Source organism: Aotus nancymaae, unplaced genomic scaffold, assembly GCF_030222135.1.
Source record: "Aotus nancymaae isolate 86718 unplaced genomic scaffold, 86718_ANA_hifiasm-v0.15.2.pri h1tg000009l, whole genome shotgun sequence".
Lineage (NCBI taxonomy): Eukaryota > Metazoa > Chordata > Mammalia > Primates > Aotidae > Aotus > Aotus nancymaae.
The window spans coordinates 10,870,759-10,898,207 of NW_026988420.1; the positions used below are offsets into that span (position 1 = coordinate 10,870,759).

The 27,449-nt window shown below is 38.3% G+C and overlaps 1 protein-coding gene, 1 long non-coding RNA gene and 1 other non-coding gene across 3 annotated transcripts in view; 1 reads left to right on the forward strand and 2 right to left on the reverse strand.

Moving 5' to 3' along the window:
• LRRC63 (leucine rich repeat containing 63) overlaps positions 1–27,449 on the forward strand; it is a 62,072-nt gene that overhangs the window by 7,880 nt on the left and 26,743 nt on the right. Inside the window, exons 3-5 of the mRNA XM_064373555.1 lie at positions 5,894–6,568; positions 7,043–7,111; positions 13,419–13,576. Coding sequence (XP_064229625.1) covers positions 5,894–6,568; positions 7,043–7,111; positions 13,419–13,576 — 902 coding nt within the window. The remainder of the gene's footprint in view (positions 1–5,893; positions 6,569–7,042; positions 7,112–13,418; positions 13,577–27,449) is intronic.
• The window catches only part of LOC110569381 (uncharacterized), an 80,811-nt gene continuing 54,130 nt past the window's right edge, over positions 769–27,449 (reverse strand). The window contains exon 4 of the long non-coding RNA XR_002479485.2: positions 769–980. This is a non-coding gene — a long non-coding RNA (uncharacterized LOC110569381). The remainder of the gene's footprint in view (positions 981–27,449) is intronic.
• LOC135273897 (small nucleolar RNA U13) lies at positions 22,021–22,124 on the reverse strand. Its single transcript, XR_010341685.1, has one exon. It is a non-coding gene; the product is annotated as a small nucleolar RNA U13 (small nucleolar RNA).

Consider the following 27,449-nt stretch of genomic DNA (forward strand, 5'->3'; position numbering starts at 1 on the left):
CCTTGGTGAAGAGGGTGTGCTTTGCTGGGTGAAACCCATTCGTCTGGGCTGTGCAGATTCCTCAGCACTACCAGGAGGAGAGGCTAAGTCTGCTGGTCTGCAGAGACTATGGCCACCCCTTCCCCTAGGGACTCAGGCCTGGGGAGATCTGAATTCTGTCTCTCAGCCTCTGGCTGGAGTTATTGGAGTTATTTCTTTTCTCCCATAGTATTCCATACTTACCCCTATGAACCACTTATTATAACTGTTTACTTGCCTAGTTTCTAAACTAAATTGTGAGATATTTGTTTGTAGTAAGGTTTATGTTGTATTATTGTACCTCCAGCACTATGTGTACAGCTGGCACATGGTAGATGTTAAATGTTCATTGAATGAATTGATGAGAACAATAAATATGGGTTGTATTATCAAAGAAGGATGGATTGCATAGGGTTTAAGGTAGCCTTTGAAAAAAAAAATGATTTAAATTGGTTGATAAAAGAAGGTGTTCCACACAGTGTGATAAACATGTAAAATGAAGTCATACATGAGCAATGTGGTCTTTTTGGTTGTCAGAAATAATTGCGGTAACTAAGGGTTCATATTGGAAAGTAACAAGTCATCACACGAAAAGGTGAGGTAAAGTAGATCCTGTTCACTTAGATTTTTATATGCCAAACTAATAAATCTGAATGATTACTGATTCTGATAATCCAGTGAAAACATGGTATGGCAATATCAGAAAACCAATGGGAAATTAACTCAGTGAAGACTAGAATGATGGCAGGGATAATTAGGGGAAAAACTTTTTAAATTTTTATTTTCATATTTTGTTTTTATGACATTGGGTTTGGGGAAAAGAGGAGTTTATAAGTATATGGAACTGTGATATTTTGCTGTCTCTCAAGTGCCATAGGATCAAAGTTCAAATTTTGTCTTCAAGCTCAGGACCTGGTTCTGAATCAGCAGAGGTCAACCCATTGCTGCTGAGGAGTAGGGGTCTGTTGGAAGAAAGAAAGAGACATTGGTGTGAGTGACTGCGATGAATGAAGATTTCCAGAACCCATCTCAGGCCCTGGACATTTTCAATATAGTTTATTGGTTGGGGGCGGGGGTGCCAAAACCTATCCTTAGAGCAACATGGAAGGACCAGGCTGAGATTGTACTGGGAGTGAAAGGTTGTCAGGCATACAGTGAACAGCTGATGAGAACACAAACCTTCAGGGGTTTTATTCTCTGCATCCTCACTAACATCTGTTATTTTTTGTCTTTTTAATAACAGCCATTCTGACTAGGGTAAGATAATATCTCATTATGGTTTAATTTGCATTTCTCTAATGATTAGTGATGTTGATCATTTTTAAATATAAGTGTTGGCCATCTGCATATCTTCTTTTGGGAAATGTCTACTCATGTCATGCCTAAGGGGATTTTTTTTTTTTTAAGGTTGAGTCTCGCTCTGTTGCCCAGGCTAGGGTGTAGCAGTGCGATCTCGGCTCACTGCAACCTCTGCCTCCAGGCTCAAGTGATTCTCCTGCCTCAACCTCCTGAGTAGCTAGGATTACAGGTGCGTGCCACTACTCCCAGCTAATTTTTGTATTTTTAATAGAGACAGGGTTTCACCATGTTGTTCAGGCTGGTCTCAAACTGCTGACCACGTTGTAATCCACCTGCCTCGGCCTCCCAAAGTGCTGGGATTACAGGTGTGAGCCACCAAGCCTGGTCTGTTTTTTTTTTTTTTCCTATTGTTTGAGGTCCTTTTATTCTAGATGTTAGTGCCTTGTTGTATGGATAGTTTGCAAATATTATCTCCCACTTACAAGTTCTTAGTCTTAAATTATTTTCCTAGACTCATGTCCAGGAGAGTTTTACCTAGGTTTTCTTGTAATATTTTTATAGTTTTGGGTCTTACTTAACTCTATAATCAGTTTTGAGTTGATTTTTATATATGGTAAGAGATAGGGATCCAGTTTCGTTCTTTTGCATAGGGCTGTCCAATTTTCCTAATACCGTTTATTAAAGAGGGTGTCCTTTCCCCAGTGTCAGTTCTTGTCAGCATTATCAAAGATCAGTTGGCTGTAAGTATGTGACTTTATTTCCAGGTTCTCTATTCTGTTCCATTGAGCATTTCTGGTAGGGTCACTCTTGGTTATAACAAATTCCCCTATCATTTGCTTGTTTGGGAAAGACTTTATTTTTCTTCGATCTGTGAAGGATGATTTTGCTAGATAGACTCTCTGACTGACAGTTTTTTTTTTTTTTTAATTTCAGCATTTTAATTATATCACCTCATTCTCTTCTAGCCTGTGAAGTTTCTGCTAAGAAATCCACTGTTAGTCTGATGGGGGTTTCTTTAGTGGTGACTAGATGCTTTTCTCTTGCTTTTAAAAGGATATGCTTTTTATCTTTGACTTTAGGCAGTCTCACTATAATGTGCCATGGGGAGATATTTTTGCATTTTGTTTACCTATGGATTGCTGAAGCTCCTGTACCTGAATGTGAATGTCTAACATTCTTGCTAGACTTGAGAAGTTTTCTTCTATTATTTAATTACATAGGTTTTATAGTCCTTCCTTTGTCTCTTTGCCCCTGGGATGCAAATAATTTGAATATTTGATCACATTATGTTGTCCCGAATATCACAAAGCCTTTGTGGATTTTTTAGGTTCTTTTTCTTTATTTTTGTCTCACTGGATTATTTCAAAAATGTCTTCAAGTTCTGAGATTCTTTGTTCTGCATGATCTAGTCTATTACTGAATCTTTTGAATAGATTTTATATTTTCTTCAATTAATTCTTCAGCTCCAGAATTTCTATTTGGTTCATTCTTAAAAATATCTGTCTATCTCTTTGGTAGATTTCTCATTTATATCCTGAATTCTCCTTCTGAATTCTTTGTATTGTTTTCCAGAATTCTCTTGTATCTAACTGAGCTTCTTTAAAATTGAAATTTTGAATTATTTATCTTGGATTTCAGCAACTTCTTTTTGATTAAGATCTATTGTTGGAGAATTATTGTTTTCCTTTGGAGGTTTTATATTTCCTTGTATTTTGATGTTTTCTATGTCTTTATGTTGATATCTGTGTATCTGGGGTAACAATTGCATCTTCCTATTTTTGAATTCACTTCCGTAGGGTAGGACTTTTCTGAAGATGTATCTGTGGTGTTGGTTGAGTAGGGCACTTTGGCTTTTATTCTGGGTGCATGTAGTAGTGTAGTCTCTGTATTTTTTTATTTTTTTGCTGTAAATAGCATTAATGCTTTCTGTGATTTCCTTAGAGGATTAGGCTGCAATTATTAGTGAAGGCTGTGGTGAAGTTGCGCTGGGGACTGGGGAGCCAGGTGGGCTAGTCTTCAGGCCCCAAGGGTGGCAAGAGTAGGGTGAGTCTACGTATCTTTGCTCCCCAGAGTGCTGTATGCTGGCACCTGTGTTGGCGGTTACTGTAGGCCAGTTCCTGGGCCTTAGGTGGCTTGCATGGATGCTGGTAGTGGCAGCAGTGGGCTAGGTGACTGAACAGGTTCTCATGTCACTGGGCAACCAGCATGCTATGGGTCATGGCAGTAGTGGTGGTGGAATGATCCTCTGGGTCCTTCATGGTATGGGCTAGTGTTGGTGGTGGCTGTGCTACCGGTCACTACCCACAGCTCCATACGTGCTGCTCTCAGGCTCTTCTGCTCTCTGCAGCAGCAGTGCTACAGTGCCATGTGGCAGGGAGGAAGGACTTGCTTTCACACCAGATCCCAGGCATGCAGGCCATGTCACACTGTGGGGTTGAGTCTCAGACCTGCAGCTCTGGGTCACCTGACCCAGCCTTCAGCAGCAGTAGCAGAACTGGGTGTGTGGACAAGGAGGAGTTGTCCTGTTCTCTATGTGTGAGCCTGAGTACAGAGACTGTTCTGTCGGTGGGAGAGGAAATTAAACTAATGAGTATAAATTACTCCAGTTTGCCATTAAAGGGAAGGATAAATATGGTAAGATGGTGGTAGTTGGAAGGAGTTCTGGAGCCTATTGAAGTGTTTGCTGTGTTAATGGGTTTTGTTTTAATAGAGAGAAAATGAACTTAAAGATATTGGTGTAACTATTTTACTGAATCAGCTAGATTTGATTAGTTTAAGTGGGAAGCAAACATTATTTTCTTACTACTGCCCTTCAAACTCATATGGCACACGTATCTCTCTAAAAGCTTTCCTAGTCAGTTTTGTCAATTAACTCCTTCTTATTGTCAGATATTAAATAACTTATTTCATCTAAATTAGTACTTCCATTTAGTATACAATCAAGCTATGTTCCTTCTTCCAGCTCAACCTGGTCCTGCTAATTATTACACAAGCCAAGGGAAAGAAGGTCCTGATCAGTTCTTCCACCCTATTCTTTTACTCTCTTTTTCTATTCTTTTAATTAGTTCTTTTTCTTTTCTTTCTTTTTTTTTTTTTTAAGACAGGGTCTCGCTCCATCACCCAGGCTGGAGTGCAGTAGTGCAATCATGGCTTACTGCAGCCTCAATCTCCTGGGCTCATGGTACTCTCCTACCTCAGCCTTCTGAGTATCTGGGACTACAGGAGCATGCTGCCATACTTGGCTAACTTTTTGAGGTGTAGAGATAGGAGTCTTACTGTGTTGCCCAGGCTGGTCTTGAACTCCTAGCCTCAAGCGATCCTCCAGCCTCAGCATCCCAAAGTGCTGGGATTATAGGCATGAACTACTGTGCCTGGCCCTACTCTCTTTTTCAATTCATATTATAGTTTTTGGCTCCTCCATAAGTGGGGCAAGGTGTGGGGAAGAGTTAAGTTGTTAAAGAGTTAAGAATTAAAGTGAGAATCAGCATCAGTCTTGTACCCCATGGAAATATCAGGAAATACAAGTCAAGTAGTTAAAGAGATTCTCTTATATTACTCTGATCAGGAAATAGCACTGGGTAAACCAATAGATTTTGCAGTATTGGGAAGAGTGAGATGTTACTTTCTCCTTTTTGTATATATTCCTGTTCTCTATAAAAAGTCCTTCTTCCTTGGCCTGAGATAAGGGACATCATCCCACCTCCACCCTCCATGGGGATGGAAAAATGAGGGAAATGCATAGAACTCCAGTAGCTCTATTCAGAAGAAATACTCTCTCTGAACTCAGATTAGTCTCCAGCCTTCCCATATATAGACAACAGGTGGGTGAAGGGTGAAGTGTTGAAACACTTTTTTTGGCCACCCCTTTGCAAATTTTGCCTTAATGAATCTATTATCTCCTCATTTGAATGTACACATTCTCATCATTTATTGCATTCAGCTGAGAGAACAGAAAAATGTCACTTCACATTCTGTTGCCTAGGAAAGAAAAGGCATATATGATTCCTGCCTAAGAATGCAGGCTCAGTGCATTTTCTGAATGTAAGATAGAAAAGAATACTTATTGTTATAACCTAAATGAGTTTATGGCACCTGTAGCCACTATCAGAATGTTATCAGGTTCAAAAGACACATTGGTCTGATGTCTGGCATGTAAAAGAAATGTAAATCTTTAGTCAAGGAAATTTCAAATGAGGGATGTATGTATTTCAAATGATGTATGATAAATAGCAAAACTTCATCAAAAATATTTTATTCATCCCTTTTGCCAGATTTTTAGTGATAACCTCTCAAAAATCTCTCCTTATATCCACCGCTTCTCTCTACCAATTCTGCTCTTCCAAGAATAATTCTTGACCCTTTTTAAATCTAATACAGTTTAGCCTTTTCACTTCTCCAGTTCCTCACTCAAACTTTATACCAGTCATCTCAACACACATCCTGATAGCTGAGCAAGTGTATACAGAAACACGTGTATGAGAAAGGGGTGAGTAAAGAAAGTTATGAATGCTAAGATATTTTGTCTGTGACATACTGAAAAATATAATTTAATTTTTCTTTTTTTCTTTTGGTTTAGCCAAAACTGGTAAAACTGAGTCACTGCATGTAGTATTCACTGAAGATGAAACCACTTCCATTAAAACAGATAAAACTCGTTCTCTTGATGTTTTAAGAAATCAATCAGTAACACCTATCAGCATCCAAAATATCTTTCTTGATCATTCTGTACAAGAAAGAGTAACTACAATTTTATCACCCCAAAAATCTACTAAGCATGTGTGCTGGAAGATTCCAGATACTGCTACTGGTTCCATATTTTTTCCAAGTTGTCCTTCAGCTTCTACTCGAGTTTTTGGGAAAAAAACAAACAAAATGGAAAGTTCAAGAAAGTTGAAAACTATGAAAGATGTTTATACTGAAAAAAGGCTAGAAAACATTTTAGTTCTTTCTTCAGAGTTCTCCAAACCTAAAAGTATTCCTGGCCCAGTTATCACTCACAAACTTGAGAAAGTGCACCCTAAGTATCAACCTTTACCCAAGAGTCCAGGCTATACTTATCGGCACACCTCAAGAGATTTAAGAGCAACAGTGCCAAGCCCTCCACCTCGGACTGTATCTACAAAGCCAGAAGGACAGTCTGAACAGTTTAAACCAACTGCTACATTGGCACTAAGAGTTACTGAATTTACAGGTTTTATTTCCTTGCCAGCACCAACTTTGCCAAGAAAACCTCAAAGACAGTCTGTGATAGGTAAATACAATCTGAACATGGTATAATTTCAGAGTCAAGTAGAACAAAGGGGAGAGAAGGCATTCAAGCTAGTGGTACCCCTCCCCCTTTGGGTTTTCAGGGTGGGAAGATGGAATCACCTTGTATCTATACATGTAATACTTGAGTCATAGGGCAATAACCAAAGTCCTGACCTTGCAGATCTGCCAAGGCCAAACTGGGCACTCCATTCAGATGGTGATGATGGGAACCAATAAGGGAATTCAAAGGATCAGAAAAGCTAATATAAAGAAACAGTGAGAATATACAATCATTCAAAAGGTGATCTCCTGAACTCCAGAAGTAGAATGCCAATACTGATAGATGCCTTCGTGAATACATTTTCATGGATAATTGCAATCCATTAAATGATGAACAATTATACTGAAGTCATAAAACCCTCAAATGAATTTTTACAAGTATCCAAAGTCCTCCATTTTTTTCCCTTTTTTCTAGAAACTCTTGCAACAGAAAATGAAAATGTAGAAAGTACCCCAAAGCAAATCCCACCAAGACCACCTGAAGGTAACTGCTAGATTTATACAATTCTTTTAGAAACTTTATACAAGATTATATCTTTATAAAAGTATTAGTGATTTTGTATGTTTATGTGTGCACTTCACACATGCATAACACACATATGGCTTACCTCATTTTCAGCTCCCTAAGTCATTTATGGAGGAGCTATTTTTAATGTGTTGACTATGAACCAAACATTTTGATATTAAAAATATAAAAGCTGATGTACTCTTATTCTGGGTGGGGCAAACAGGCATACAAAAATATGAATTAACTATTTGCCATGTGCCAGGCACTATTTTAAGTGCTTTGACCTTACTTACTTGGAAGAAACAAATAATGAAAATGAAATACATCTTCGAAGAAAGATTACACCATCCTAGATGTTACATAATGTCTACAAACAATCTCTCAAATATAGTGTGTGGTAAATAATTTACAATTACCAGGCACTCAAAGAGAAAGACAAAATGAATTGAAAACTAGCAGAAACAATAAGCACTAGAAACATATCCACAGGATTATTTGGTGTTAGGATTATTGGACACATTTTTAAATAACCTGGTGACTTCTGGGTTTTTTTTCATGATTGAGTAGTTTGTATTGGACTAACCTTACCAAAATTGACTATTAAAGCTGCCAAAAATATATAAGATAGCTATTGAAGGAACTGGACAGTAACCAATGTGGATATGACTTGAGTGCCTACAATTCCTGAAAGAAGGGAAGCTCTACTTTTACCTGGGCTTTTGCTGGAGGGTATTTGTGGTGTGGGAGTATGGATCACAAGTGGTGGTTTTAGTGGACTGAGGAGATAGCAGTCAGACTCCAGAGCAGCCAATAGACTTGGGACTAGAGGGAGAAAATCTTGGTGAGGAAAGAATTGAAAGAAGGTGAAGCAAAAAATCTGCATACAAGCTGGGCACAGTGGTGTGCAGCTGTAGTCCCAGCTCTTGAGAGCCTGAGGTGGAGTATCACTTTAGCCCAGAAGTTTAAGGCCCACCTGGGTAACATAGTGAGACTGTGTTAAGCCATTCTGGTATTGCTATAAAGAAATACCTGAGACTGGATAATTTATAGAGAAAAGAGATTTAATTGGCTTACAGTTTTGCTGACCATACAAGAAGTGTGGTGCTGGTATCTGCTTCTGGTGAAGGCCTCAGGGAGGAGCTTTTACGCATGGTAGATAGCAGAGTCAGATCTTGCATATCACATGATGATAGCGGGAACAAGAGAGTGGTGTCAGGTAGGGGGTGCCACACACTTTAAAACAGCCAGATCTTACAAGAACTTGCTATCATGAGGGCAGCACGAAGCCATAAGGGGTCCCTCCTGTGACCTAGACACCTCCCACCAGGCCCATGTCCAACATTGGGAGTTACATTTCAACATGAGATTTAGAGGGGAAAACATCCAAACTATATCACTTCATCTCTGGCCCCTCAATATCATGTTCTTTTTATGTTGCAAAATACAATCATCCCCTGCCAGTAGTTCCCCAAAAGTCTTACCTCATTTCAGCATCGTTGAAAAGTACAAAGTCTCATGTGAGACAAGTCATGTCCCTTTGTATTAGAGTTCTCTACAGGGATATAACTAATATGATGTGTGTATATATGAAAGGGAGTTTATTAAGGAGAATTGACTCACATGATCACAAGGTAAGGTCCAACGATAGACCGTCTGCTAGTTGAGGAATAAGGAAACCAGTAGTGACTCAGTCTGAATCCCAAAACCTCAAAAGTAGGGAAGCTGACAGTTCAGCCTTCAGTCTATGGCTAAAGGCCCAAGAGCCCCTGGCAAACCACTGGTGTAAGTCCAAGAGCCTAAACGCCAAAGAACTTGGAGTCTGATGTTCTAGGGCAGGAAGCATCGAGCACAAGAGAAAGATGAAGGCCAGAAGACTCAGTAAGTCAGCTTCTTCTACCTTCTGCCTGCTTTTTCAGCTGCCTGTGCTGGCAGCTGATTGGATGGTGCCTACCCACACTGTGGGTAGGTCTTCCTGAGGGTGAGTCTTCCTCTCCTACTCCACTGATGCAAATGTTAATCTCTTCTGGCAACACTCAGAAACACCCAGATACACCCAGAAACAATACTTTGTATCCTTCAATCAAGTTGACAGTTAACATTAACCATTACAACCTTCCACCTAGACACCTGTAAAATTAAAACAAGTTATTTACTGCCATGATACAATGGGGGTGGGTACCAGCATCGAGTAAACATTCCCATTCCAAAAGGGAGAAATTGGCCAAAAGAAAGAGGCTACAGACCTTGTGCATGTCTGAAACCCAGATGAGTAGATATTATATATTAAAGCTCTAAAATGATCTTTGACTGGATGGCCCACATCCAGGGCACACTGGTCCAAGGGGTGGGTTCCCAAGGCCTTTTCCAGCTCCACCCATGTGGCTTTGCAGGATACAGCTCCTGTGGCTGCTCTCATGGGTTGGAGTTGAGTACCTGTGGTTTTTCCACCCTCAGGATTTAAGCTGCATGGGGTGCTACCATCCTGGGGTCTGAAGAGTGGCAGCCCACTTCCCACAGCTCCATTTGTGTGGGGGATCCAACCCCACATTTCTCTGTACTGCCCTGATAGAGGTTCTTGGTGAAGGCTCCCCACTGTGACAGGCTTCTACCTGAGCACCCAGGCTTTCTCATACATCTTCTGAAATGTAGGTGCAGGCTGTCAAACCTCCTTCACTCTTGCATTCTGCAGGTTTTGAGGCTTAACACCATGTGGAAGTCACCAAGGCTTACATCTTGCAGACTCCAAAGCAGCAGCCTAAGCAGTATCTAAAGCCCTTTGAGCTGAGGCTGGAGTCAGAATGGTCAGGACACAAGGAGCAGATCCTCAGGTGGCACAGGGCAGTAGTTCCCTGGCCCTCGCCCCTAAAACTATTCACTCCTCTTGGTCCTCTGGGCCTGTGATGGGAGGGGCTGCCACAAAGTTCTCTGAAATGTCTTTGAGGCCCTCTTCCCATTTTCTTGGCTATTCGTACTTGGATCCTTTTTAGTTATGCAGATCTCTCTAGCAAGTGGTTACTCTATAGCCTGCTTGAATTTTTCTCCCAAAGCTTTTTCTTTCCCTGCTACATGGCCAGGCTGCAAATTTTCCAAACTTTTACAATCTGCTTCCCTTTTGAATATAAATTTCAACTTTGCCATTACTTTGCTCCCACATCTGAGCATAGGCTGTTAGAAGCAGCCAGGCTAAATCTTGAATGCTTTGCTGCCTAGAAATTTCTTCTATCAAATACCCTAAGTCATCACTCTGACATTCAGACTTCCACAGATCATTAGGGCATGAATAGAATTTAGCCAAGCTGTTTGCTAAGGCGTAACATGGATGACTTTTGCTTCAGTTTCAAATAAGTTCCTCATTTCAATCTGAGACCTTGGCAGTCTGGACTTTGCTGTCAATATAAGTATCAGCATTTTTGTCATGCTGTTTACCCAGTCTCTGAGGAGTTCCAAACTTTCCCTCATCATCCTGTCTTCTTCTGAGCCTAGAAACTCTTCCAGCCTCTGCTTGTTACCTAGTTCCAACGTGGCTTCCACATTTTCATGTATCTTTATAGCAATGCCCCCTTTTCAGTATTAATTTTATGTGTTGGTTTGTTCTTGCATTGCTACAAAAAAAAAAAAAAAAAACTCAAGACTGAGTAATTTGTAGAGAAAAGAGCGTTAATTTGTTTACAGTTCTGAAGGCTATACAAGTGTAGTCGTGGCATGCACTTGGCTTTTGGGGAGGCCTCAGTGAGCTTTTATTCATGGCAGAAGATGAAACGAAACAAGAGCAGGTATATCATGTTGCAAAAGCAGAAGCAAGAGAGAGATTGAAGGAGAGGTGCCACACATTTTTTTTTTTTTTTTTTTTTTTGAGATGGAGTCTTGCTCTGTTGCCCAGGCTGGAGTGCAGTGGCACAATCTCAGCTCACTGCAATCTCCGCCTCCCAGGTTCAAGTGATTCTCCTGCCTCAGCCTCCTGAGTAACTTGGATTGCAGGCATGCACCACCATGCCCAGCTAATTTTTGTATTTTTCATAGAGACAGGGTTTCACCATGTTGACTAGGTTGGTCTCAAACTCCTGACATTAAGTGATCCACCCTTCTTGGCCTCCCAAAAGTGCTGGGATTACAGGTGTGAGTCACCACATCTGGCCTGCCACATACTTTTAAACAAGATCTAATGAGAATTCCACTCACTATCACAAGGACAGCACCAAGCCATAAGAGATCTGCCTGCATGACCCAAACACCTCTCTCCAGGGCCCACATCCAACATTGGGGATTACATTTCAACATGAGATTTAAAGAAGATAACATCCAAACTATATCACAATCTCCTAAAAAGAAATCTGCATACAGACTCCCTCAAGGATGCTAGCTGATTTCTAAGCTGTGCATGTGTAGAACAAGACTCCAAGAAACACAGCAGAAAACATCATCTGAGAAGATAAGAAATTGATCATAGAGTTTTGTGGTTGCACAAGAGGTGGATAGTAGAGTTCAAGCTCTGACAAAGTGTTGGCGCCTTTGTAAACACATTGGCATTTCAGTTGAAATTCCATGCCTTAGGAATAAAGAAGGTGTTCTAGGAAAGAGGACAAAACCAAAATAGCCAAGCCCTAACAAAGCTCAAATCAATCTTTGATAATGGTGTTTTCTGCCTAATCAAGGAAAACTTAAGCTCAAATCAATCTTTGATAATGATGTTTTCTGCCTAATCAAGGAAAACCTAACACATGTTGAGAGAGCGAGAGAGCCAGAGAGAGAGAGAGAGCAAGAGAGAGTGCATTATCCAGACTTGTTAAAATAGTTCATACTCAAAGTCCAGCATTAAATTAAAAAATTACAAAGCATTCTAAAAAAACCAAAATATCTGAAAAACAGTAGAAAGAAAGGCAATAGAAATAGCCCTATATTTGATTCAGATATTAGAGTTTCAAATGGATTTAAAAATGACTGTGATTACTATGTCCAAGAAAATAAACAGATCATTGGAGAATTTCACCACAGAACTGGTATTTTTGTTTCTAAAAATGAGTCAAATAAAATTCTAGAACAATAAAAATAATATAACATTAATAATTCAAATAGCTGCATTTAATAAGAGGTTATACATAGCAGAACACTCCAACAACAGCCCTCCATTCCTCCCAGAACTTTTGTATCCTTGTCTATGATGTAAATTAACTTCTGGGTCTCTTCCATATCATGCTGCCATTTTTGCTTTATTGAGTTTCTTCTCTGGTGATTTCCTCCTTAGAAAATTCAAGGATTCTCAGATTCTTGAGAGATCACCTCCCTTCACCTCCATCTTCCTCATTTCTACTCAACAACCAACTGCTTGACCTTAGAGCAGGGAACAGGCCACAGACTTATGTCTTAACCCACTTTCTTTTCCTTCTTGGTCCATTCTTTCTCGCAAGCCAAGGAATCTCTATATTACATTATATATCTTTCTTTATTCTGTGGTCAGCTTTCACATCTCTTGATCTGAAATGGACATAGAGATTTTATTTTAGAAATTAAAAAATTTTTTTGTTTTGTTTGTTCTGGGATGCATTATTTTCTCTCATTGAAGCAGTAGCATAAGAATTACTGACATTATAAAATATGTTTCTGCAAGCAGTGCAGCAATAATGACTGAGAATAAAGTATATTACATAAAATTTTGAAATACTTTCCTGCCACACTTTGGTGTATACTTCCAGTGGACATTTTTGATGGAAGGTGAAACCCATAGGGTCATAATAAAGTAAATTTAAATTTAGATGGTCTTTGTTTGGCTTACTCCTGATATATTTGTTTGTTTATTTCCTATGGGGGAGCTACAAACTAAATGAAGAATTTAATTACAGAGGACATTCGAATTATACATCAAAGTGATATTAAGGAAAAAGTGAGGTTGATGTCTTGCTGAGATATTCTTACATGATGTTGCTTATTAATTTTGTGAGCCAAGAAGTTCTTTATGTAATTCATAGTAAATTTTAAGAAAATATTTTTACATGTAATATACAAAGACAGATATTGATGGAATTAAATTATCTAGGTAGAAATCTATGAACATATGATTTTCTTTGGGGAAGATAATGGTACGTCTAAAATTACAAAATAAAACAACACCCAATTTGGCAAACAACTAACTGGGTTTGGGTAGATGAAGGCTATTGGGAATCACTGCCGGGGGATGTGTGCACCTAAGCTTTTAGGGTAACTCAATATTATCGTAAGATAAATACCTCTTAACTATTATTCTAAGTGATAACACATTTAAATTTTATGTTTTATTTTGTTCATTTAGGTCCCACCAATACTAAAAAAATAGAATCAGAGGTACATGTTGTACGTGGTGAAGGTTTTAAGACTGTTGCAGCAACACGTTATGAAACAATAACAGCCATGACCAACCTGGCCATAGTAAACTGTCAAGTATATGGAAGAAATGCACTTAATCTTAAGGTATGCTAGATCTTTTCAATGACAGTGTCCTCCAGTATTATCAATTATTTTGCTTTAGATTTCCCAATATAAATTAGTTTCCATGATGTTGAGGGGAACTTTCTTATTACAATAGAGATTCCTCAGGAAAACATTCAAATTGCATCTCTAAACCTATATTCCTAGTTTGCCTTCAGTTTAAAAAGATTCTGAGGTCCAAGTCAATCACAGTGCTTTTGTTATTACTTAGCATGATAAGAGTATTTGAATTCAGATTTATTGTATTTTTAAGTTATTAGCAATCTTTGGCTCTGTGACAAATCTAGTACTAGGATGGCTTTTCACTAAACACAAGCTCAGTATCATGAATAACAATATTAGTTATCATTTGTTAAGTAACCACTATGTGCCAATTACACATTACTCCTAAAACACAATTATGTAAAGTAGGTATTATAATCTTCATCCTGAAGGTGAGAACACTGAGGCTTAATGAAAGTAACTTGTATACGATCACACAGTAAGCAAACTGTAGAGCTTGGGTTTGAACCCAGAACTTTTTGGCCTCAAAATCTATGCTTTTTTATTTTAAATTTTATTTTGAAATAAATTCTCGTAGAAAAGTTGTAAAAATAGGAAAAGCTACAGAGAGTTTGTTTGAAAAATCAGGGCATTAAAATAATACTCATATATTCTGGGAAATTTGGAAAGCCAGATGCATGGCTGGGGCCAGACACGTTCTTAGAAAAGACCTGAGAAGGCCCTCAGCTTTCACATCTGGCTGACCTCTAAATGCGGTACAAGCAGGAAGTGAAAGCTAAGGCAGTTGTAAACGGCCTGGCTAAGCATTGAAGGAGTTTCTTAGCACAGAGTCCATCTGAAAAGATGGAATTCTCTCTCCCCCCTCCTCTCTCTATGTTCTATTCTATAAAGCAATCTCTGTCAAAACAATAACTGAACACAAGCTAAAGGAGCAGAGACGTTAAAGAAAATATGTGACAAAGAATATAGCCTTCACAAAAAGTGCATGTGGACTTCTGCCTAAATTTCCGAATAGGAACAGCTCAGGTCTGCAGTTCCCAGCAAGAGCGGACCAGAAGATGAGTGATCTTCACGTTTCCAATGAGGTACCAGGTTCATCTCGTTAGGACTGGTTAGACAGTGGGAACAGCCCAAGGTGGGCAAGCTGAGGCAGGGTGGGGTATCACCTCACCTGGGAGGTGCAAGGGGCCAGAGAACTCTCTCTCCCAGCCAAGTGAAGCCATTAGAGACTTTTCTGGACACTCTGGCACTCCAGCTCAGATACTGCGCTTTTCCCACAGTCTACACAGCCCGCAGACCAGGAGATTCCCTCTCGCGCCTACAATGCCAGCGCCCCAGGTTTCTAGCACAAAACTAAGGCAGCCGTTTTAGTCGAGTGGCACCTGGAACAACAGTGAGAACCGCTCAATCCCCTGAGAAGGGGGGCTGAAGCCAGGGCTGAAGCCAGGGAGCCAAGTGAGCTGGCTCGGCAGGTTCCACCCGGACGAAGGCCTGCAAGCTAAGATCTGCTGGCTTGAGATTCTCACAGCCAGTATAGCAGCAGTCTGAGCTCAACCTGGGATATTCGAGCTTGGTGGGGGAGGGATGTCCGCCATTGCTGAGGCTCAGTAGATGGTTTCAACATTGCCTGTGTAAACAAAGCCACTGCCACCAGGAAGTTTACACAGCAACTGGGCAGAGCCCAGCATGGCAGCTCATCAAGGCCTCTGCAGGAAGACTGTGAAGTAGATTCCCTTCTTGCTGGGCAGGGCATCTCTGAAAAAAAAGACAGCAGCCTGTCAGGGACTTACAAAGCCTCCACCTTCCTGGGACAGAGCACCTGGGAAATGGGGCGGTTGTGGGTTCCACTTCAGCATACTTAAACATCCCTGCCTGGCAGCCCTGAAGTGAGCAACAGATCTCCCAGCACAGTGCTTGAGCTCTGTTAAGGGACTTGCCTCCTCAAGTGGCTCCCTGACCCCCTGTGTATCCTAACTGGGAGACATGTCATACAGGAGAGCTCTGGCTGACATCTGGCAGGTACCCTTTGGGACGAAGCTACCAGAGGAAGGAACAGGCAGCAATCTTTGCTGTGCTGCAGCCCCTATGGGTGAATCCCAGGCAAGCAGGGTCTAGAGTGGACCTCCAGCAAACTGCAGCAGACCTGCAGCAGAGGGGCCTGACTGTAAGAAGGAAAACTAACAAACAGAAAGAAATGGCTTCAACATCAACAGAAAGGAAGTCCATTCAGAGACCCCATCCAAAAGTCACCAACTTTAAAGACCAAAGGTAGATAAATCCACAAAGATGGGAAGAAACCAGCTAAAAAAAGACTGAAATTGCCGAAAATCAGAATGCCTCTTCTCCTCCAAGGGATCACAACTCCTCACCACCAAGGGAACAAAACTGGATAGAGAATGAATTTGATGAATTGACAGAAGCAAGCCTCAGAAGGTGGGTAATAAAAAACTTCTCTGAGCTAATGGAGCATGTTCTAACTCAATGTAAGGAAACTGAGAACCTTGAAAAAAGTTCAGATGAAATGCCAACTAGAATAACCAGTGTAGAGAAGAACATAAACGACTTGATGGAGGTGAAAAACACAGCATGAGAACTTCAAGAAGCATACACAAGTTTCAATAGCCAAATCGATCAAGTGGAAGAAAGGATATCAGAGATTGAAGATCAACTCAATGAAATAAGGTGAGAAGGCAAGATTAGAGAAAAAAAATTAAAAGAAATGAACAAAGTCTCCAAGAAATATGAGATTATATGAAAAGACCAAATCTATGTTTGATTGGTGTACCTGAATGTGACAGGGAGAATAAAACGAAGTTGGAAAACACTCTTTAGGATATTATCCAGGAGAATTCCCTCAACTTAGCAAGGCAGGCCAACATTCAAATACAGGAAATACAGAGAACACCACAAAGGTATTCCTCGAGAAGAGCAACCCCAAGGCACATAATTGTCAGATTCACCAGGGTTGAAATGAAGGAAAAAATGCTAAGGGTAGCCAGAGGGTTATCCACAAAGGGAAGCCCATCAGACTCACAGTGGATTTCTCGGCAGAAACCCTACAAGCCAAAAGATAGTGGGGGTCAAGGTTCAACATCCTAAAAGAAAAGAATTTTCAACCCAGAATTTCCAGCCAAACTAAGCTTCATAGTGAAAGAGAAATAAAATCCTTTACAGACAAGCAGCTGCTGAGAGATTTTGTCACCACCAGGCCTGCCTTACAAGAGCTCCTGAAGGAAGCACTAAACATGGAAAGGAACAGTCAGTACAAGCCACTGCAAAAACATACCAGACTGTAAAGACCATCAACACTGAACAAACTACATCAACTAATGGGCAAAACAACCAGCTAGCATCAAAATGGCAGGATCAAATTCACACATAGCAATATTAGCCTTAAATGTAAATGGGCTAAATGCCCCAATCAAAAGACATAGACTGGAATATTGGATAAGAAGTCAAGACACATCAGTGTGCTGTATTCAGGAAACTCATCTCACATGCAAAAACACACATAGGCTCAAAATAAAGGGATGAAGGAAGATTTGCTAAGCAAATGGAGAGCAAAAAAAAAGCAGGGGTTGCAATCCTAGTCTCAGATAAAACAGACTTACAACCAACAAAGATCAAAAGAGACAAGGGCATTACATAATGGTAAAGGGATTAACGCAACAAGAAGAGCTAACTATCCTAAATATCTATGCACCCAATACAGGAGCACCCAGATACATAAAGCAAGTTCTTAATGACCTACAAAGAGACTTAGACTCCCACACAATAATAGTGGGAGACTTTAACACCCCAGTATTAATGCTAGACAGATCAACAAGACAGAAAATTAACAAGGATATCCAGGACTTGAACTCAGATCTGGACCAAGCAGACCTAATAGACATCTACAGAACTCTCCACCCCAAAACCACAGAATATACATTCTTCTCAGCACCACATCCCACTTATTCTAAAATTGACCATGTAATTGGAACTAAAACATTCCTCTGCAAATGCAAAAAAATGGAAATCATAACAATCTCTCAGACCACAGTGCAATCAAATTAGAACTCGGGATTAAGAAACTCACTCAAAACTACACAACTACATGGAAACTGAATAACCTGCTCCTGAGTGACTACTGGATAAATAATGAAATGAAGGCAGAAATAAAGATGTTCTTTGAAACCAATGAGAATGAAGACACAATGTACCAGAATCTCTTTAAATGTACATTTAAAGCAGTGTGTAGAGGGAAATTTATAGCACTAAATGCCCACCAGAGAAGAGAGGAAAGATATAAAATATATACCCTAACGTCACGATTAAAAGAACTTGAGGAGCAAGATCAAACAAATTCAAAAGCTAGCAGAAGGCAAGAAATAACTAAGATTAAAGCAGAACAGAAGGAGACAGAGACACAAAAAACCCTTCAAAAAATCAGTAAATCCAGGAGCTAGCTGTTTTTTTGAAAAGATCAACAAAATAGATAGACCACTAGCCAGACTAATAGAAAAGAGAAGAATGAAATATATGCAATAAAAAATGATAAAGGGGATATCATCACCGATCCCACAGAAATACAAACTATTATCAGAGATTACTACAAACACCTCTATGCAAATAAACCAGTAAATCTAGAAGAAATGGTTAAATTCCTGGACACTTATACCCTCTCAAGCCTAAACCAGGAAGAAGTTGAATTCCTGAATAGACCAATAACAAGGTCTGAAGTTGAGGCAGCATTTAATAGCCTACCAACCAAAACAAGTTCAAGACCAGATAGGTTCACAGCTGAATTCTACCAGAGGTATAAAGAGGAGCTGGTACAATTCCTTCTGAAACTATTCCAAATAATACAAAAAGAGGGAATGCTCCCTAACTCATTTTATGAGACCAACATCATCCTGATACCAAAACCTGGCAGAGATGCAACTAAGAAAGAAAATTTCAGGCCAATATCCATGATGAACATTGATGCAAAAATGTTCAATAAAATACCGGCAAACCAAATCCAACAGCACATCAAAAAGCTTATCCATCACAATCAAGTTGGTTTTATCCCAGGGATGCAAGGCTGGTTCACCATCCACAAATTTATAAATGTAATTCATCACATAAACAGAACCAAAGACAAAAATTACATGATTATCTCAATAGATGTGGAGAAGGCCTTTGACAAAATTCAATGGCTCTTTATGCTAAAAAACTCTCAATAAACTAGGTATCGATGGATCATATCTCAAAATAATAAGAGCTATTTATGACAAACTCACAGCCAGTATCATACTGAATGGGCAAATATTGGAAGTATTCCCTTTGAAAACTGGCACAAGACAAGAATGCCCTTTCTCACCACTCCTATTCCACACAGTATTGGAAGTTCTGGCTAGGGCCATCATGCAAGAGAAAGAAATAAAGATATTCAAATAGGAAGAGAGGACGTTAAATTGTCCCTGTTTGCAGATGCCATGATTGTATATTTAGAAAACACCATCGTCTCAGCCCAAAATCTCCTTAAGGTGATAAGCAACTTCAGCAAAGTCTCAGGATACAAAACTCAATGTACAAAAATCGCAAGCATTCCTATACACCAATAATAGAAAAACAGAGAGCCAAATCATGAGTGAACTCCCATTCACAATTGCTACAAAGAGAATAAAATACCTAGGAATACAACTAACAAGTGATGTGAAGGACCTCTTCAAGGAAAACTACAAACTACTGCTCAAGGATATAAGAGAGGACACAAACAGATGGAAAAACATTCAATGCTCATGGTTAGGAAGAATCAATATCATGAAAATGGCTATACTGCCCAAAGTAATTTATAGATTCAGTGCTATCCCATCAGGCTATCAATGATTTTATTCACAGAATTGGAAAAAACCACCTTAAACTTCATATGGAACCAAAAAAGAGCTCACATAGCCAAGACAATCCTAAGCAAAAAACAAAACCAAAACCAAAAACAAAAAACTTGCAGGCATCACACTACCTGACTTCAAACTGTATTACAAGGCTACTGTAATCAAAACAGCATGGTACTGGTACCAAAACAGAGATATAGACCAATGGAACAGAACAGAGGCCTCAGAAAGAACACCACACAACTACAACCATCTTATCTTTGACAAACCTGACAAAAACAAGCGATGGAGATAGGATTCCCTATTTAATAGTGTTGGGAAAGCTGGCTAGCCAGATGCAGAAAGCTGAAACTGGAACCCCTCCTTACACCTTACACAAAAATTAACTCTAGATGGATTAAAGATTTAAACATGAGACCTAACACCATAAAAACTCTAGAAGAAAACCTAGGCAATACCATTCAGGACATAGGACTTGCATGACTAAAACACCAAAAGCAATGCCAACAAAAGCCAAATCGACAAATGGGATCTAATTAAACCGAAGAGCTTCTGCACAGCAAAAGAAACTATCAATAGAGTGAACCAATAACCAACAGAATGGGAAAAAATTTTTGCAATCTACCCATTTGACAGAGGGCTAATATCCAGAATCTATGGAGAACTTAACAAATTTACAAGAAAAAAACAAACCCATCAAAAAGTGGGCAAAGGATATGAACAGACACTTATCAAAAGAATACATTTATGCAGCCAACAAACATATGAAAAAAGCTCATCATCACTGGTCATTAGAGAAATGTAAATCAAAACCATATTGAGATACCACCTCATGCCAGTTAGAATGATGATCATTAAAAAATCAGGAGACAACAGATGCTGGAGAGGATGTGGAGAAATAGAAACACTTTTACACTGTTGGTGGGAGTGTAAATTAATTCAACCATTGTGGAAGACAGTATGGTGATTCTTCAAGGATCTAGAAATAGAAATAGCTTTTGATGCAACAATCCCATTATTGGGTATATACCGAAAGGATTGTAAATCATTCTATTATAAAGACACAATCACACATATGTTTATTGTGGCACTGTTTACAATAGAACCAACCCAAATGCCCATCATGGATAAACTGGATAAAGAAAATGTGGCATATATACACCATGGAATACTAAGCAGTCATAAAAAAGGATGAGTTCATGTCCTTTGCAGGGACATGGATGAAACTGGAAACCATCATTCTCAGCAAACTTACACAAGAACAGAAAACTAAACACCACATGTTCTCACTCATAAGTGGGTGTTGGACAATGAGAACACATGGACACAGGGAGGGGAACATCATACACTGTGGCCTGGGGGGTGGGGAGTTAAGGGAGGGATAGCATTAGGAGAAATACCTAATGTAGATGACAAGGCTATGGATGCAGCAAACCACCACCATGGCACATGTATACCTATGTAGCAAACCTGCACGATCTGCACATGTACCCCAGAATTTAAAGTATAATAAATTATTTTTAAAAAGAAAAGTACATGTATTAATTAAGGCATTATTTTGATTCAAGTAGGACAATACAAAGATCTGATTTGTTTGTATTTAATTAGCAAGACATTATTCCAGCATTATAAATTTTTATAGCAATAGCCCTCAATTTAATCATGGATGTGTGTATCCATGCTCTTAAGAATACTAAAATCCATTTACATTTGGCTTGGTCATGTGACTTGCTTTGGACACCAATCATTGGGGTAATGGTATATGTGACACAAGGAGGGACTTCAACATGCTTCTGCTTTGGAATATACTTTACTTTGCTGTTTCTGTAAAAACTGTTAATCACCCCCATGCGAATGATCCCCAGTCTAGCCTGATGGTCATACATACAGATGATAGGGAGTAGTGACCCCCAGACCTGTGGGTTAGTTCATTCTAGACAAATAGTCCCCAAGCTGACTGAAGGTGATGTGGATGCTCAAACACTACCAATGGAAAAACTACCCACCTGATTCAAACCCATACTGACAAATGCACAGAAATTATTCTCATTTTCAGGCATTGAGTTTTCAGTTAAGTTATTTCACAGCAAAAGCAAACAATGAAATCCAACTGTAAATTGTTTGTTAACACAATACTACAATGTCAGTTGAGTGTAAGGATTGCCATTTGATATTATTTATTAAATAGTGTCTAATCATTCTAAAAAACACAAACAAAAAAGAATACAGACTTCACAAAAAAAAAAGTTTAGAAAATTATTAACAACCCAATAGCTATAGCTCATATCAAGCCTACAGAAATTCTGGAGCTGGAAAATATAATAACTGAAATGAAAATCTCACTGGAAGATTTCAATAGTAGATTTGGTCAGGCAGAATAATAATAGAACTAGAAGCCAAAACAACAAAAACAAACCCCAAAGAAGGGGAAAATGTAATTTCCAGAATTAACACATTATAATAATTAAGATGTCCAGTTCCAGTTTGTAACAAAAATTATGGAATATGCAAAAAAATATGGCTTGTTCACAGAAGAAACTAACAGAAACTGTATCTATTTTTTCATGTCAGATAGGTAATGTGCCAATGTCATAAAAAGGCTTGATAGAGGCATATCTTATTAATGAGCATAAAAAGCCAATCATTATGCTTATGACCTACTAAAGGATTAGAAACTACCTCTAAGGAAGCATAGACATTGGATTACTGGGAAAAGGTCTTTAAATAAACTGTCTTAAATATATTCAAGCTGCTAAATGAAACTATGGACAGACTTAACTGGAAAAAGGACTTTAAATAAACTGTCTTACATATGTTCAAACTGCTAAATGAAACTATGGATAGAGAGGTAAGGAAAATCAGGAGAATAATGTGTAAACAGAGATTTCAATAAAGAGATGGAAATGTCAAAAGAAACAAAAACCCAAAAAATTCTGGAGCTGAAAACTACATTACCAAAATGAAAACTTCCCTAAAGTTTCAATAGTAGGAGTATTGATCAGGCAGAATAAAGAATTACAGAACTAGAAAATGTGTCAATTGAAATGATCACATATGAAAAACAGAAAGAAAAAAAAATAAAGAAAAATGAACAGAGCCTAAGTGACCTCTAGGACATCATTAAGTATACACACAAACATATAATGGGGTCTCAGAAAAAAAAAAAAAGGAGAGAGAGAGAAGAAAGAAGGGCAGAAAAAATATTTGAAGAAATAAAGGCCCAAAACATTCCAAATTTGATTAAAAGCACAAATCTGCATACAGGAAGCTCAACAATCTCCAAGAAGGATAACTGCCAAGAGATCCACAGTGAGACATAATGTCTAATTGTCAAAAACCAAAGTCAAAGAAAGAATCTTGACATCAGCAAGCAAGAAGTGTTTTGTCATGTATAAACTATCGACAATGAAATTCACAGCCAGTTTGTTACCAGAAACCATGGAGGCAAGAAAGGAATGGGATGCCACTTCAATAGTGCTGAAAGAAAAGCAGTTTGTCAACAAAAAGTCTATACCCAGAAAATCTATCCTTCAAAAACAAGAGTAATTAAGACATTCCCCAATAAGCAAAAGCTGAGGGCATTTGTTGCCAGTACACCTGCCCTGTAAGAAATGCTAGAGAGTTGTTCAGGCTACAGTGAGAGAACATTAGACAGCAACCCAAAGCCTTAAGAAGAAATAAATAACTCTGATGAAGGTGACTACACAGGTAAATATACAAGTCAGTATTATTTTGGTTTTGGTTTATATTACTTTTTTAATCACACTTAAAAGACAAATACATAAACAGAATTATAAATATATATTAATGGATACACAATGTATAAAGATTTATGACAAAACTGAAGGGAGATGAAGCTGTATAGGAACAGAGATTTTGTGTGCCATTGGAGTTAATTTGGTATCAATCCAAACTAGATTATTGTAAATTTAGGATGCCAAGTGCAGTCCCCATGGTAACTACTACTGATAAACCATATTAAAATATACACAAAAGGAAGTGAGGAGGGAATTATTATGGCACATTATAGAAAATTAATTAAATACACAAAAGGCTCTAATGAAGGGAATGAACAAAACTAACAAGGACAATACATTCTAGAAAAGGACAAGAGTGTGAAGGCAGTAAAAAGATTGGTGGTTGTCAGGGTTGTGGCAGAAATGAAGAAAGGGTGAATAGGAGAAGCACAGGTGATATTTAGAGCAGTGAATCTGTATGATACTGTAATGGTGAATCTATTTTCTTATGCATTTTGAAAACCCATAGAATATATAACACAAGGTGTGAACTATAATGAAAATTGTGGACCTGGGTTGATATTGATGTGCTAATGTTTGTTCATTGATGTAATCAATGTACCAACATGGCGTACAAGATGTTAATGTAGGGAGAAGGCTATAGGTACCTGTGGGAAAGGAGTATGTGGAGAAGATAAATCTCAAAGTAAGAATTTAACTTTACACCTTAAAAATTTGTACAAAGAGAGCAAACTAAACCCAAAGCTAACAGAAAGTAGAAAACAAAAATAAGAGCAGAGATAAATGAAACAGATAATAGAAAAACAGTAGAGAAAATCAATGTAAACAAAGGTAGGTTATTTGTAAAGATTAACAAAATAAACAAATCCTTAGCTAGACTAAGTAAAAAGAGATAATATACAAGTAACTAAAATTAGTCATGAAAATTGAGATATTACAACTGGCCTTACAAAAATAAAAGGGATTATAAGAAAATATTATAAATAATTGTATGCCAATGAAATATATAACCTAAATTAAGTGGAAACATTTCTAGAAAAACACAAATTACCAAAACTGACTCAAGAACAAATAAAAATCTGAACAGACCTTTAACAAGTAATGAGATTAAATCAGATTAACCAAAAACCTCCAGACAAAGTAAAATCCAGGACTAGATGGACCTAATTTCAGGCAACCCTAATTTCAGACAAAACAGATTTTAAACCAACAAAGATCAAAAAAGACAAACAAGGGCATTACATAAATGTTAAAGGGCTCAGTTTAACAAGATGTAACTATCCTAAATATATATGCACCCAACACAGGAACACCCAGATTCATAAAGCAAATTATTAGATATCTACCCAGAGACTGAGACTCCCTCACAATGATAGTGGGAGACATCAGCACTCCACTGACAGAATTAGACAGATTATCAAGGCAGAAAATTAATGAAGACATTTGACATTGGACAAAAATGAATCTGATAGATGTTTACAGAATTCTCTACCCCCAAAACAACAGAATTCTTCTCAATGCCATATGACACATACCCTAAAATGAACCATGTATTGGACACAAAACAACCCTCAGCAAATGCAAAATTACTATATTAGTACATTGTCATACTGCTATGAAGAAATAACCAAGACTGGGTAATTTATAAAGAAAAAGAGGGTTAATGGACTAACAGTTCCACATGGCTAGAAAGGCCTCACAATCATGGTTGAAGGCAAAGAAGAAGCAAAGACACATCTTACATAACAGCAGGCAAGAGAGCATGTGCAGGGGAACTGCCCTTTATAAAACCATCAGCTCTCATGTGACTTATTCACTTTCACGAGAACAGCATGGGAAAAATTCACCCCTATGATACATTTTACCTCCCACCAGATCCCTCCCATGATACATGGGGATTATGGAAGATACAATTCAAGGTGAGATTTTGGTAGGGACACAGCCAAACCATGTCAATAACTAAAATTATGCCAAATAAAATTTTGGACAGTAAAAATAGAAGTTAAGACTTTTAAAATCACTCAAACCATGCAATTACATGAAAATCGAATGACATGCTCCTGAATGACTTTTGGGTAAATCTGAAATTAAATCAGAAAAGAAGTTCTTTTATATTAATGAGAATTAAAATACAACACATTAGCATCTCTAGTACACAGCTAACGCAGTGTTAAGAGGGAAATTCATAGCACTAAATGCCCTCATCAAAAATTTAGAAAGATGTTAAATTAGTAACCTATCATCAAAACTGAAAGAATTAGAGAAGCAAAAGCAAAGCAACCCCAAAGCTAGAAGACGACAAGAAATGAACAAAATCAGAGCGGAACTAAAGGAAATTGAGACACAAAAATGAATTCAAAAGATCATTTTTTGAAAAAAAATGTAGGCCACTAGCTATACTAATAAAGAAGAAAGAGAAGATCCAAATAAACACAATTAGAAACGGCAAAGGGGAAGTTACACATGACTCCACAATAATAGAAATAACGATCAGAAATTACTACAAACACCTTTATGCACACAAACTAGAAAACCTAGAAGAGATAGGTAAATTCCCAGACACATACATCCTCCCAAGACTGAACCAGGAAGAAACTGATTCCCTTAACAGACCAATAATGAACTCCAAAACTGATCAGCAATAAATAGCCTACCAATCAAAAAAAGCCCAGTACCACATAGATTCACAGCTGAATTCTACCAGATGTACAAAGAAGAGCTTGTACCCTTTTTGGTGAAACTATTCCAAAAACATTGAGGAGGAGGGACTCCTCTCTAACTCATTCAGTGATGTCAGCATCATCCTGATACCAACACCTGGCAGAGACACAACAACCACTATTGTGAAAATGACAGTGCTGCCAAAAACAATCTACAAATTCAATGCAATTCCCATCAAAATACCACCATCATTATTCACACAGAACTAGAAAAAAAAAAATCCAAAAATTCATATGGAACTAAAAAAGAGCTCACATAGCCAAAGTAAGACTAAGCAAAAAGAACAAATCTGGACATATCACATTACCCGACTTCAAACTATAACACAAGGCCATAGTCACCCAAAACAGCATGGTACTGGTATCAAAATAGGCACATAGGCCAATAAAACAGAATAGAGAACCCAGAAATAAAGCCAAATACCTGCAGCCATCTGCTCCTTGACAAAGCAAACAAAAACATAAAGCCGGAAAGGACACTCTTTTCAAATCAATTGAAGGGTGGTTGCGTTAAGGCACATATTGTGATCTTTAAAGAAGTCACTATTTTATTTTAGACAGAGTCTTGCTCAATTGCCAGGCTGGAGTGCAGTGGTGCCATCTTGGCTCACTGCAACCTCCACCTCCCAGGTTCAATTAATTCTCCTGCTTCAGCTGGGACTACAGACCTGTGCCACCACGCCCAGCTAATTTTTGTTTTTTTTGTTTTTTTGTTTTTTTTTTAGTAGAGATGGGGTTTCACCTTGTTGGCTAGGATAGTCTCCATCTCTTGGCCTCATGATCTGCCTGCCTTAGCCTCCCAAAGTGCTGAGATTACAGGCATTAGCCACCATACCTGGCCAAAGAAGTTTACCAAAATGGTAAACTTTAGCCTAAACACATTAATAATTTTGTTAAATGTAAATGGATTAAATACCACAATAAAAAAATAGAGATTGTTAAACTGGCTAATGAAGTATGACTCAATTATTTGCTATTTACAAGAAGCATACTTACATAAAGACACTGATGATCAAAAAGTAAAACTGGAAAAAGATAACAGTAGGCATTATAAAGCTCTTATGGCTGTATTAGCTAAGTAGAAAATAATACTATAGAAAAAGAGTATTACCAAGTATAAAGAGAAGTTTGAAAATGTTTAAAGAGTCAACTCATCAAGAAGACAGAACAATCTAAATATGTATAGATATCACTAGAATGCCTCAAAATTCATAAAGCAAAATTTGACAAAACTAAAGTAAGTAGATCAATTCACTATCATAATTGGAAATTAGACTTTAACATATCTTGGTCAAGAATTGATATGTGTAGTCAAAAACAATTCAGTAAAGATACAGAAGATCTGAAATAACTCCAGCAACTAACTTGACCTAATTAACATTTATAGAATGATACATCCACCAACTGCAGAATAAACATTACTTTTTAGGTACACATAGAACAATTTCAAGACAGAACATATGTTGGGCCATAAAGTATGTCTCAGGAAATTTTTAAAGATTGAAATATTGTGGTT